This window comes from Topomyia yanbarensis, chromosome 3, assembly GCF_030247195.1.
Source record: "Topomyia yanbarensis strain Yona2022 chromosome 3, ASM3024719v1, whole genome shotgun sequence".
Lineage (NCBI taxonomy): Eukaryota > Metazoa > Arthropoda > Insecta > Diptera > Culicidae > Topomyia > Topomyia yanbarensis.
In genome coordinates, this window is record NC_080672.1 from 91756898 (window position 1) to 91771874 (window position 14977).

Genomic DNA, 14977 nt, shown 5'->3' on the forward strand with positions numbered 1-14977 from the left:
AATGTATCCTAGAGACTTAGAGGAAGTTTATTTTGGTATCCAATTCCAGTTTGAGAACGAACTGTGAGATATTGTAGTCGAAAGTAACTTATGAGTAAAAAATTTAACCCAACACTGAGACATTTATCAGCATCCTGTTGGTATAGCACCATTGGGTGAATACATCCAACGGGGACTGCAAGAAATCTGCATATTTGACATTCCTTATAAGGTGATATAGTTAGAAGTCGTTAGCAAACGAGAGTTTCATTACTTCAGCAAATGATTCAAGTCGTTTAAATAGAGCAAAAATATGAACGGTCCGAGAGGACTACCCTGAGGCACACCCGAACTGGCAGCAAATGGTGATGTCGGACAGTCTCCAATTTTCACTGTCAATGGTCGATTAATGTAGGATATACAAATTAAATAAATTAATTTGACAGGCAAATCGTTTGTCCTACATTGCCTCCTTTATGCATGTTAGGGACCGGTGTAATTGATGCACGGAAATTAGCATTAGTTTTACATTGAATATGTACTATAGATTCGAGCCTTGCACCAACTATTTTGAAGTTACAGGAATTTGAAGGAGTTGTGCTGCAAATAATTCTATATCTTTCTTACCATCACCAATCGCACAAATGGCTCGAATCCTAATTGACATTAGCTCCTTTCGGGGAAAGATTCGAGCAAATGTCAACAGCGGCTGATTTAATAAATTGCAACGAGCTCCCTAAGCATATTTCGTGTAATTTAGATTAAGATTATTCGGAAAACTAAGGGGAAATGTAGTGTCAGCATCGCACAGGCAAACTTATTGGCCAGCGCATGAATACTCAGAACATCAACTGGATCGTTTCATTAATTTCATCATCGCAGCGAACCCGCTGTGTTCCATTCTATTTGGTACCCCCAGCTGAGCAAATATATTGCTACATTTTGTTGACGAGGAAAGGATTAATTCACCAAAGATAGCAACCCACAAGGCCTAACCATCGCACGCAAAAGCATCTTTGTTAGTCGCTCTATTTATATTTTCCTTTTTTTTGTGTGTGTATATTTTCAGATCTTTCCACCGCTGGAAACAGACCGACCACTGACCCGCCTCCAGGAGCGACTGATCCGCAAGCTCGGACCGAATGCCTATCCGTTCTACTTCGAAGTGCCACCCCACTGTCCAGCCTCGGTTTCGCTGCAGCCGGCTCCCGGCGACACCGGAAAACCGTGCGGTGTGGACTACGAGTTGAAGGCATTCGTGGGCGAAACGCCCGAGGACAAGCCTCACAAGCGGAATTCGGTGCGATTAGCAATTAGGAAAATTATGTACGCACCCTCCAAGCTGGGCGAACAACCATCGATCGAGGTCAGCAAGGAGTACATACTGAAACCAAATAAAATTCACCTAGAAGCGAGTTTGGATAAAGAGGTAAGCCTCGTGCTAACACAATTTTCACTATCAAAAAATCTAATGATCCGTTTTCTTTCCGCAGCTTTACCATCACGGCGAGAGTCTTTCGGTGAATGTACATATAGCGAACAACTCGAGTAAAACGGTTAAGAAAATCAAAGTGTCCGTGCGGCAATTTGCCGACATTTGTCTCTTCTCAACGGCGCAGTACAAGTGCACTGTTGCGGAGGTCGAGTCAGAGTAAGTACTGCCTTTCCCGATAAGTGTTTCTAACGCCGTTCGAGCTGCTATGTGTGTGTGTATCTGTGTGGAAGAGAGACAAAGTTCAAAGCAAAGTTTCTTCCAGCCAAGTGAAAAGAGGGTACTCACAACGTCGAGGCAGCTAGCGCAGCATACACTACCAATATGACCGTTTCCTGTGGCGTTTGTTTTGTCCTTGCGGGTTTTAATTGGGTGCATGTTGCATCCAACCTAACACGGCAAAGGATTAAGGCCTCACTGGAATCGCTGGAAAGTAGAACAAATTCTGAAATACAAAAAAATGCTATGATTTGGAATGCAGCCTCTCGGGGGAGTGTTCATGTTCATGAAACTATTCCACTGCGTAGAACGCAGTACCGTGTTGACGCCATCACCGTCGCAGTTTACCCGGTAGCGGCATCATCGTTCAGTTAACGACCAGCATACACTGAACCGACACAACAACGCCATCGGCGTCTTTTAACTGCTGACAAACCAGGCATAACGGTCCAAAGGCCAACCAACGACATTTCAACACGTACCGCATAATACCGTATCAATTTGTGGCCCCCGTGGGCACAGCATTAGAAGCTCCAGAACGTGTCTCCGGTGTAAATTTTTCCTGTTCCCCTCTGATCTCTCTCTCTCTCTTTCTCTCTGGCTTGGCGGGGTACCCCACATAGATACCGTTTCTGCTCTGTCTGATAGTCGCGTGATTTACTAACAGAGAACTTCTGGAATTTGCCTCCATCCACGTGGTTCCATTTTTATTTATTTTTCTTTCCTTCGTAGCGACTCGTATCGTGAAGGTAGTAGAATGGACTGGGGGAAATTGATATACAATTGTCCTGATTGGGTACCCTCCTGGGTTTCAAGAAATGAACTTTGGAGCCCGTTGGAAGTGGAAAGCAGGCAAAGAGGTTGAAACGACACAACTGGTGATCGACACACCCCTTTTGTGTGCAATTTATTACTGTTACTTTTATTTGCTTTGTGGTTGGTTTTAATTTTGATCGTTAAGGGTGAAAAAGGTGTAGGTGGTTTCGTACACCTATAGGATTGATCCAATTACTTGCGTCTCCATAATAATTTTTACTACGGTGTAGACGGAAGGTAGTTGTGGGGTCACGTGTGCTCGCTACGTGTGCGATTGGTTGGAATCTTTTCAAATACTGAGTACAGGAAAAATCGACTGAAGCCAGTTTTATTGTGTTTCGGTGTTCATTATTTATTGTGTAACGTAATGAGCTTACCGCAGCTTACCAGTCTGACAACGAGAGCAATAAACATATGAATCACGATCGGTACACGCAATTCTGCCGTTCTACGCATTCTTGTCTCATGTAGATAGGAAGTCATATAGAACATGGGACATTTGGGCAAATAACGGCAAATACATATAGATACTGGGCTACTTTTGTGAAAGTTAATTCAGTTTTCTGCTGAAGTTTTGGCTTACAGTAGTATCAGGAGGTTTTCAGCTGTGATATGCCAGTTGAATTTTGCATGTAGATCAAGCGCTGTAGTTTAACGATAATGTAACTCTCGCTACCTCTACTCTTGTGCATGATGTGCATTCGAGTAGATTATTCCAAATGTTTCGTGCATCCTTATTTCGACGGCACAAATAGGTTAACTAAGTGCTGCCTATGTAGAACACGTCTATCACGAAGTATTAAAAATGTCTATCATGTAGTTAATACAAAACAACTACCTTCGAAACGGGCCAATATTTTGTGTCTATGTATCATGCGCTATAGGTACTTCTGCTAATACCGAAGCAGACATTTGGCCACCCTCGTAACAACTCTACTGGAGTTTCGTATACCGAGAGTTCACGCACCTGGCATCAGGAATATAAATGTTTGTTCTCAAGCGAAGCTGGGGAGCTTAATTTGGAAATATTTGCATTTTAATTGAGGTTGCTAATGGAGCCAACTAGATAGGTTAATGGCAAGCCTTTGAAACATCGCGTTTGCATAAAAAATAAATGAAGGGTTGTTACCAGCCACTTCAGGCGGTATTCAAACGGTACATTTCCATTTATCGTCAGCGAACGTCAAACTTTTAGAGCACTATTCTACAGAACTAGATGAGTTTTAAATGCTAGCGGTTATATTCTTTTTGATTAAGGCGATTTAAACAATATACTAAACACATTCGTAACAGTACAGAGAAAGTGTACGCTGGATGGAGCATTTTTATCTTTCATGAATAATTGTTTTTGTTTTTTTTTTCATCTCAAATTTCTCCCACCGTTCTGAGCAAAGCGAAAGCAAAAATAAATTTCCATTTCATCTAGAGAGTTTTCCGTTGGTCCCGGCTTTACCCTGTCGAAAGTGTTCATCGTGAAGCCTCTGCACAACAAACACAAGCGAGGACTCGCCCTCGACGGCCAGCTGAAGCACGAAGACACAAATCTGGCGTCCAGTACGATGTAAGATACCCGCTTCAAATCCAATCAATGCCATCATTTCCCCCATCTATCCCAGACTCCTTTCTCGATGAGACATACTACGCCGCAATTCAATTCATCCCGCTCGTTCGGTAGCTTGATTCTTTTGTTGATGGGATGAAAGTGTAATGACTCTGCACAAAAACATAAATTAATACTCGTCATATCCAGATGCACACATACACCCACTCCAACCTCGCCGTCCGATAGGAGAATCTGAAGCAGACTAACCGTAGTAACATGGGGCATGATGTAGACGGCGGCCGCTTTCGATCATCTCGCTGCTAAATCCGGTGTAAAGGTGGCTATGGCTTTCGATGCTCTACCTGTACACTTTTGCACATGTTAGTTTGCACTTGTCACATTCTTGCTTCACCGCACGTGCACAAATCTGTAGAGAGATGAAGAAACGCACCGCTCACCTTGCTAACCTGAAAAAAAGGTTTCCTACGCTGCGCTGTGAAGAAACTTAAAATGTGTCCCGCCCATGACCAGGAAAAAGATAGAATAAGTGATTTGAAAAACGTCTATGTCGTAATTCAGATTTCCACCGAAACGGTGAAAAGTTTGACTAACCACCAGCCGTCTCCATCATATTTGCTGTTTATGTGGAAACGCTGGTGTGGCTGTGAACGAAAATAAAATTACAACAAAGTATTTATTTATTTTTGCTCTACTTTAATTTCAGTTCATTTTTAGGTAAAATCCAATTCTCAGGTGCCATCAAAACTTTGTATTTATGTACCAGTTAAACCCATTTTATCTCACAACCTTACAAATTCGAGCGAAGTCAATAATAAAAACTAAATCAGAGCAACACCTCGCGGAATAAAAAGTGAAAATGCAGTAGGAAAAAGTCACTGCCACAGTCGACATGCGATGTCTATCAGGTTGAAGCTGGCTGGTTCAAAACATTGTCGGTACGTGCTCCGTTTGCTTGTAACACTTTTTCGTGGTGGTATGCCCATTTAGCTCCATCCAGGTGGTGAAACCATCTGTTGGCTGGTTGGGGTATGCTACCAGTGCGCTAATAGTAATTTGGCCAGCAATCATTGAATATTTAGACCCCCGTCGGCTTATAAAAATTGCACAATGACGCTTGAATCTGAAAACGTGGTCGTCGTCGTCTGCCTACTGCGGCTCGGCACAGCACGTACAGGTTTTCCATTTGGCATTCACTTTTCGGTTGACCAGCCTCCATGGTAATGCAATTATGGACTTTGCTGATTGCACTTTAGAATTTGTGTATATTTCGAGCGTGGGCAAGTAGAGTTGTTGTTCGATTCCGTATTTGACATATGATCCGATTATGAGCACAACCGAGTAAACATTCGGTCGTGTCGTGTTGGCACGAAAGCGAGTGAACATGAATATGAATGTTAATATCTTGACATTGGTAGATGACTTGCATTAAAGAAATAAGGAATTTTAAATTGCGCATTTAAAACTTCAAACTATGTCAACAGAGGTAGTTCAACGTTCAATAGAATGTTAGACGAAATCGTTTGCCTGGGATGGTAAGCGGTTGTTCGTACACGTTGTGGTACTGAAAGCCTTGATAAATCGAGAAAGATTTCGGATTCAAATTGTCTACCTTTATCTGTGGAAATCGTTTGAAGCACGTCGAATAGTAAAATTCAAATCTCACAGAAAGCTCCCAAAACCGTTTCCGCTGTCATGTCCTGTAATAAAACAGCCTCAGGCTATCGGTCAATTGAGAGCTGTCGGTAGCCATTTGACGGAGCCAATGGTCCAGATGTATGTGACAGAATGAGCCGTCCAGTGCAACGATTTTTTTTATTTGAGTTTTGGTATACTGTGATATTTGCGAACGCGGGCACTGCAAATAGTTTTGTACGAACGATTTAATGTGGTTGCACGAAACGTTTTCTGCAAATGAGCGTCTTTTAAGTGAACGCTTCTAATTCTCTGGGCGCTGTTTGTTTTTGAGGCATGCTAACATATGATGTAGACTCTCCCCATAATAGAGACATTTTTCAGCATTCAGTCATCCTCATGATTTTCTGCGGACTTGTCACACCATGCCTTATTTGTTTATTTGTTGTATCAACACCAACAGATCCCTTGGCCCTAATGGTGGTTCTTAGCTTAGTTACATTTCAGGATAGAAAAAAAAAACTTATTTTAATCGTATTTCTAGTCCAGTGGAGGTCGGAGCCTGTGGCAACTATATTGAAAACTCGCTGAAGTCTAAGTCAACAGCAATGTGGCGACCGTAGTTGGTTCTCCTAAAAGGTAGTCACAGAAGAATGTTCGAATGCGGGCTTGAAAATTCAGGCGTTTCAGGATTGTAGAGCAATCCACTCTGGCAGAGAGTAAGTCCGAGATGAATAGGGCTCGAGAGCAGTCCTTCCTTACGCTGAGTGTATCGACGTGTATTAACTAGCAACGGTTTTCGTAGAACGGCAGGTGGAATATTTTTCGCCATGGGCGATGTCGAAGGGCAAAGCGTATGAACCGGCATTGGACAGCCTCGCTTCAGTCAATCCCGTTCTGGTAGCGCGGATTCCAAACAGCAGAACAAAATTCTAACGTTGAGCGGACCAGCGCAATAACGCGATTTAAGACAGTATACGTCTCTGAAGTTTATTAACCATTCGGAATATTATTCCTAGCTGTCTTGATGCCTTGTCCACAATATATAAAGTATGTGAATTGAATGTTAGTACCGAATCCAAGATAACTCCAAGATCCAGGAGGTGACAGTCGAACAGACGGTAGTTGAACTGGAACGGAAGACGTTTTCGCACAAACGTGACAATTGAGAATTTGCTCGAGTTTAGAACAATTTTGTTTAGATCACGTACGTACCACGTACTTAAGCTGCTCAGTTCTCATTAGATTCACCCACAATAAACTCGAATCGGCAACCACACCGCCGCTCTCAACTGTGTGAGCGGGTACGTATACGCGGTAGTCTTTAATAAAAGGCTTGTCGTCGGTAACGTCATTGCTTTGCGTTAGACAGGAGTGTCCGTAAGCTACGGGACTTTAGCTGATTACGCATTACGCAAACTGTAGAAAGTCCTACTCACAGTCGAATACCAGCTTTATGAAAATCAGACTAATCAGTCTTGTTGGAAAGTCATGATCAAGTATTATCTGCCACAGTTTTTTTTTTTCATTTCACGAAATCGTACGCTGCCTTGAAATTCACCAGCAGGTAAGTTCGATTGGATCCACCAGCAGATGATGAGTTCGATTGGACAAACTACTGCGTCACTAATCAGACATGTAATTGCAGTTTTCTGCTAATCCTAATGATACAAATTAATTTTCAACGTATTGTTCCACAATGTTGTTCTTAGTTTGAAAAATTCTGAAAACTTATGCAATATTACGAATTCACATTCACGAACCATAATATTAAAAGTGTAAAATGAATAAATGGAAGCACGATATTGATTGGCGACCCGATGAATTTCCTTAAATTTTTCTGACAAGACACATCGACATTTTAGTGATTCCGCTTCTACACACATTTTGTGTATATATTGCTAGTAGCGTTTTTCCATCTTTTTGGAAATACGCGGATATGTTTTCAATTCCTAAAAAAAGCGAAGTAAGCAAGACATCAACGATTATCATCGAATTGCATCACTGAACGCCGGTTCTAAGTTGTGTGAGCTAGCTTCACATCTCGGCATCTGACAGCGTTTAATCTACTGTTTCTATCTTCGACAAAAAGAGTAGATTTTTATTCAGTGGTAGTGTTTTGCTATGGTTCCAAACTTTTCTCACAAACTAAAACAGTAGTTGTCACATGAGATCATCGGACACCCACATTCACTTCCACGCCAGGAATACATTAAGAAAGCCACTTGAGACAATTGATATTTTTGCTGTACTTCAACGGTGCATATATTGCTCTAAAACACTCCATGACTGTCCTGTGTGGACGATCTCAAAAGATTTCGTTTGATCTGTTGAATTGAAGATTGTCCTCCAACATCAGCTTCAAACTTTATTTCACAGATGAAAGACCATCTACTGGAAGTAGAAATTGAAACAATCAGTCATATGAAGGATCAGCGAGTGATTTTGCATTCATACCTTTCGTTTAGCATGTTTTCTATGCAGTGGTTAAAACATCCCGAGTGATAGGAGTTACTTTAAGGGGTTATATACAAAGTTGGAACTCAAAAAATCGAAAAAAATTTATTGAATGTTCTAAAACTACATACTTTGGAAAATATCTGCGCGAAATTTCATCCGGATCGGAGCACTAGATTTTAAATTACAGCCATTTGCAGCGCGCAGGTTCTTCCACGAATGAAGTTAACACAAAACTTTAAACGCAATTATCCCGGGATAAAGTATGTATTTTGAAAAGTACCGTTGCGGTGAACGTGATATCTCAAGAACAATTCATCCGATTTGCCTAAATTTTGTTTTAAATTGTTGTGTACTTGAACAGTTTCTTTTTCATCAAAAAAAAATTCGATTCTTTGCAATGAATTTTTGTTTAAAATTTTGAGCACTACCGAAACTTAATTTTTTGGTCAGCATGTTTTATACGCAAGAAATTTTTTTTTTTTTGGGAAATCGATCCGTTCAAGTACACCACAATACATTTTCCTTCAATAATCTTTTTAGTTTTTGGATTTCAATTGTGTGGTTCGGCTTGGAGAGCGTTCACCGCAACCCTCTACAAAAAAACACTTTTCGGGGGATCGGCGATATCAGCTTTTTGACCCGATTTTATCAGCTTCTTATGAAAATTGATAGTTGGTAGTTTGATGGGCTCTAGCAGACGAACCAAGTTGAATTCGAGTAAATCATTTTTTCGGGGGATCGGCGATAACTCCGTCAACCTTGAATATTTTTTTAATTCGACTTGTTTTTTTTTCTATCTTCGATAGTGCTACCAACGATCTGTCTTTCGCTTTTTCAAATAAAACGCTTTAAAAAAATGACGAACTTATTTCAATTTTTCGCCACAACTTTGTATATAACCCCTTAAGCGCTCCGTAGATTGTCGCGGAGAGATCCATGTCCTCTATTTATTATTTTTTACCTGATTTTACATCCCTTCAGGATTAACTCTGAACAACAATTATTTGATATGTCTGCGGCCGCTTGTCTCTAAATTTTCAGGCTACCCAGTACTCCCCAGGTCCTGCTGAATTTGATCCGGTTGCCGTGAATGCTGTTCTCCTCCTTGTCTTGTACCTGCCTGATTTAATGTGAAAGTCAACATGAGGACTTGTTCTGCATTATTAAAACATGACCCACCCATCGTGTCCATCGTCAAGTTCCCGAGGATGCCATTTTCGTACAAGATTTTTCATAGCTCGATAATCATCGATGAACAAGTGTTGTGTCAGGACTTGTTATTTACGACATTTTTGTAGGATTTTCCGTATAGTAAAAAGTTGGTAATCTACCGTTGATGAAGACCGTTTGATAACTACCACAAATCCGTTTACCAGTGATGATAGACGTCAGGATAGGATCTGTGATAGTACTTTGTAGGCGACGTTTGAAACGGTAATCGCCTTGTAGTTTTGTGTGAATCAGGAATCAGCAGCGACTGGCTCAAATGGCATGTTCCCCATGTTGATCGAAGATTTGTGCCTTGCCCTGATTTGTCTTTTTATCATTTTCCTGATGGGAAGAATTGGGGAAGTATAAGGTTAGGGATAAGGTAGATAACGATACAGAGACCATAGACAATATCAAAGTATTCTTCACTTCCAAGGGAATAAAAGACACATCTCGATGAGCGGATATATCAACACCCACGAGAGTATATTGAGATAACAGAACGACAACACTCTCGAAAAGACATTGTCATTTAAATTCGTCTTAAGCCAATTCAAGTTTCTAAACTTTTGACGTAAGGTTTATAACCCTTTTTCGCCAGAAATTCCAGAGAACGGTCGTCGATACTGCAAAAATATTGCTTTATTTTCTCTGTAATCGACTTGGTTCTCAAAACTTCCCAGCAAAATTTTCACTTCAAAATTGTATTATCACACAGTAGAACCGCAAGAGGTTGCTACATCTAGACTTTAAATGATCAAAGACTATAACTATCATTCATTCGAGTTCGTTGGGTACGAGCCAGTTGGTTAACTCATGCGTAATACCGTCATTACAGAGAGTTACATCTAACACCTATTCTCTACCAGGTCGGGCTAATGTTTGATAATTTCCTACATTAAGTATATGCAAATTTGTGCTGATTGAATAGTCCATCAATTCGGTGCATCTCAAATTGATATCTGAGCTGCCCCAAATTAGTTTGCATCATTGCCAATTATGAGTGGAAACTCATTTCTGCCACAGTATGATACAACCCTTTTAAAATCATCAGAAAGAGATTATTTATTATGCGGCGAATATGCTGAACAATAGACGTATTTTCTGTTTATGTTATCAACAGTCATATTGACTGTGACAGTACAAATATCACGAGTTGTGAGGTCGGATAGAAGATATGCGTCGACAGCACTATTCACAAGTTTACATGCACGAGGCATTTCACGTGGATTTGTTATGCCATTCTGTTGTAAGCTGCGAAGACGGGTAGCTTTCCAACATAGAAGTGTCTTTCATGGAAATACAGTTCTTGAACCTACGGAAGCTTTTCCTTCCTGCACAAGGCGGGATAGATTCATAGTTGCTGTACGTTTATGCCGAAGATTAATTTGTGCTACTCTGATCATGGTCAATCAGAGTATTGCACATTTCATTACCGGCACTTATTATACAACAACCAGAAGATATCAAACACGTTGGTTTATAATCACCTATAGCGAACCCGGAAATGGGCAATAATGACATGACCACCATTTGAATCCCACGATTTTCGAAGAAACAAACGTTCACTGTGTAGGAGATTCGCTTAACTTAGCAGAGATAATGCCCACGACACTCCTTGCGCGATTAGCATATTTTAATCATGCTAGTCATTCAGTCACGGCAGAACACATGCCACACGGCCTCTAGGCTGTTTTTCAGGAGAAAAATAATAGAATTATGTTATCAACTTCCTAGTGGACCACAGCCACATCTGTTGTTAGTCGCATCGTACGACATGTGAACAGAAACCAATGAGTCAATTCTTTGCTGAAATACTTCGAGAGATTTTAACCTGCCGGATACCAGCTTGCCAACTCATGCGTAATTCTGTCAGAGCAGAAAGTTACATTTAACACCTTTGAAAAACTTTGTAGTAATAAGCACAAGGACGTACACTGGAAAAATCCATTCATGGATTCGCGAAAGAAATCAATTTTTCGTCAACTGAACGATTTACGAATGTCGTGACCAAATTCCTGAAATATTGAATAGTGAGCCTCGTATTCGTAAAACTATTTGTGTTTTTAAAGAAAAATAGTTCGCGCGAGGAATATATATGGTACTATATCATACCCTGTACATGTTTGGTATTCGATAGTGTTTATAATTTGGTTTGTATTAACTATATCAGCTACAAGAATCGACAGTTAAACAAATCATGTAGCTTTGTCACCATTTTCGCATTGTATCATCACGTTACCTTTATATTTTATTCATGAGTATACTATCAGATTTTTGTTCAGGATTTCCGGACCTTTGTCACGATTCTCATAATTTGTATTCACGTTATCGAGATATTTTATTCACAAGATTCGTATCGAATTTTTCTAGCAGAGTAGTATGATTTATGTGGTTTCAGGATCACGATTTTGGTAATTTATATTCACGTTATCGTGATATCTTAGTCACAAGTAAAGTGATTTGTGTTCATGATTTCAGGATCTTGTTCAAGATTTTCGATATTCTAGTCACGAGTGGTGTGATTCGTGTTCAGGATTTCAGGTTCTTACTCACGATTTTCGTAATTTATATACCGTATCTTGTTTTGTGAACTATAAGACGAACATGATTTGTGGCTCTATAATGTATTTCTTGGTGCTCAGCGCAGCTTTAGTTTTCTGTTCGGACATCACATTGAACCTTATCAAATGAATAACAAACGTTCAGGGTCCTTATAGGTTTCTTAAATCTGCTGCTCGCACCTATTACTAGTCACTAGACGCTCAACATAAGTATATGATATTTCATAATAAAAATCCATATTTTGTAGAGATATCACTAACCATTTTCAATTTCATGCAACCCTGCATATGGTCATGAAGAACTATTCTCGTGAAAACTTCATGAAATTGAAAATGATTAGTGATATCTTCTAAATATCACAAGCACTCCAGATAGATCGTGAATCATGTACTACGAATCATGAACCAGTTTACGAACCCATGAATATTTTATGATTTTGTGAACTATTTCACGAACACGAATGTTCAGTCGTGACCAGTGATGTACCAAATCGGGTTTGTAAAATTTTGGGGAAAAAACAAAGGTTTTTTCCCGGTTAAAGCGGTTTTTTCATGGGAAGTTTGGGTTTTTTGAAGCTTTTGAAGTTTTAATAATTGAACATTAATGTATTGTTATCTAAACATTTGTTTTGATTAAGTTTTGTTTTTTTTGTGTTTCGAATTCATCTCGTCAGTAACTAGCACCATCTGGGTGTCTAGTTAGACGATGTATCTAAACTAGTACCCAAATTAGCACTAGTTAGACACAAAAAATTCCAAACAGTTCACACGACATATGTGAACGCCTAAAGCCACATGTCCCGAATGATGTCCCGGGAAGCAGATATAGCTCTGGTTTGCTGACGAGAAAGCGAAGACGAACTCTTGTCTTTTGGTTCAAGAAACCAAACGCCTGGTATTATGCAATAAAAATTGGACTAAACCGTTTTGCGCGTTAAGGGCACAAGACCTAATTTTAATTAAGTTTTGTTTTTTTGTGTTTCGAATTCATCTCGTCAGTAACTAGCACCATCTGGGTGTCTAGTTAGACGATGTATCTAAACTAGTACCCAAATTAGCACTAGTTAGACACAAAAAATTCCAAACAGTTCACACGACATATGTGAACGCCTAAAGCCACATGTCCCGAATGATGTCCCGGGAAGCAGATATAGCTCTGGTTTGCTGACGAGAAAGCGAAGACGAACTCTTGTCTTTTGGTTCAAGAAACCAAACGCCTGGTATTATGCAATAAAAATTGGACTAAACCGTTTTGCGCGTTAAGGGCACAAGACCTAATTTTAATTAAGTTTTGTTTTTTTGTGTTTCGAATTCATCTCGTCAGTAACTAGCACCATCTGGGTGTCTAGTTAGACGATGTATCTAAACTAGTACCCAAATTAGCACTAGTTAGACACAAAAAATTCCAAACAGTTCACACGACATATGTGAACGCCTAAAGCCACATGTCCCGAATGATGTCCCGGGAAGCAGATATAGCTCTGGTTTGCTGACGAGAAAGCGAAGACGAACTCTTGTCTTTTGGTTCAAGAAACCAAACGCCTGGTATTATGCAATAAAAATTGGACTAAACCGTTTTGCGCGTTAAGGGCACAAGACCTAATTTTAATTAAGTTTTGTTTTTTTGTGTTTCGAATTCATCTCGTCAGTAACTAGCACCATCTGGGTGTCTAGTTAGACGATGTATCTAAACTAGTACCCAAATTAGCACTAGTTAGACACAAAAAATTCCAAACAGTTCACACGACATATGTGAACGCCTAAAGCCACATGTCCCGAATGATGTCCCGGGAAGCAGATATAGCTCTGGTTTGCTGACGAGAAAGCGAAGACGAACTCTTGTCTTTTGGTTCAAGAAACCAAACGCCTGGTATTATGCAATAAAAATTGGACTAAACCGTTTTGCGCGTTAAGGGCACAAGACCTAATTTTAATTAAGTTTTGTTTTTTTGTGTTTCGAATTCATCTCGTCAGTAACTAGCACCATCTGGGTGTCTAGTTAGACGATGTATCTAAACTAGTACCCAAATTAGCACTAGTTAGACACAAAAAATTCCAAACAGTTCACACGACATATGTGAACGCCTAAAGCCACATGTCCCGAATGATGTCCCGGGAAGCAGATATAGCTCTGGTTTGCTGACGAGAAAGCGAAGACGAACTCTTGTCTTTTGGTTCAAGAAACAAAACTTAATTAAAATTAGGTCTTGTGCCCTTAACGCGCAAAACGGTTTAGTCCAATTTTTATTGCATTTGTTTTGGTTATGAGCATTATTGTCATAAAGATTGGCCTAAATCTCAAAATTCTGATAAGTCTTTCTGGATTTAATCATTGCCTGATCGTTGATTCCACATTTCTTCACCAATTTTGTATTTAAATAGGTTTCCAACACGAGCTAAGCTAAGTCTATTTCGTTTCTTACTGCGAATCCACAACCAGCCGAAAGAATTCGTATTGCAATTTGTGGGAGTTCTGATTGCGGTGCGGTCTCTTTCTGCGCATTACTCTTTTTTACTTTTTACCAAATTGAGTAGGCATTTACTAAATTTTTGAGTGAAAAATTATCTAACTTCGTTAAAAGTGAAACAACTTCTAAAATGAGTAACAAGCAGGACAAAAATGGCTTGTGCATCACATGATTATTCTGATTTTTATTAGTCAGGGTAACTATGACTGTTGTTCGATGATGTATTATATCAAACGAGCTGAAATTTGTTGGCTGCGGACTAAATGAGTGACCGAAAATAGATGTCGCAAGAACAAAACATGCTTCATAAAACCTGTTGTAAATATATTAGAATATAAAAATCGAACAGGATCTCTTCCATGTAAGAGTCGATTAAAAAAACCTTTGGTATAAAAACCGTAAAAATATATGCGGTTCATACAAAATACTTTTCTTTATCCGACTTTCAATCTTGAATGTAACGTTATACGGATTTTGCTGCGAACCTATTATACTGGAGGTTCCTTGCCAAACTTTTCGGGTGAGAACTTTCTAAGCGATTCTCATGCTGAAGGATCTCTGTCCGATTTTTACG

The 14977-nt window shown here is 39.8% G+C and overlaps 1 protein-coding gene and 1 long non-coding RNA gene across 12 annotated transcripts in view; one reads left to right on the forward strand and one right to left on the reverse strand.

Annotated features, from left to right (window-relative positions):
• LOC131691432 (beta-arrestin-1) overlaps window positions 1–14977 on the forward strand; it is a 253193-nt gene that overhangs the window by 211832 nt on the left and 26384 nt on the right. For 9 of the 11 annotated variants that reach the window (XM_058977814.1, XM_058977815.1, XM_058977818.1 and 6 more), the window contains exons 5-6: window positions 1049–1408; window positions 1473–1630. In XM_058977814.1, the coding sequence (XP_058833797.1) occupies window positions 1049–1408; window positions 1473–1630 (518 nt within the window). Of the gene's footprint in view, window positions 1–1048; window positions 1409–1472; window positions 1631–3932; window positions 4068–14977 lie in introns of all 11 variants that reach the window. The other 2 variants (XM_058977819.1, XM_058977822.1) reach the window with 1 other exon arrangement.
• Window positions 1555–2571, reverse strand: LOC131691436 (uncharacterized). Its single transcript, XR_009305773.1, has 3 exons — window positions 2173–2571; window positions 1760–1916; window positions 1555–1693 (listed from the first exon to the last, which is right to left on the reverse strand). It is a non-coding gene; the product is annotated as an uncharacterized LOC131691436 (long non-coding RNA).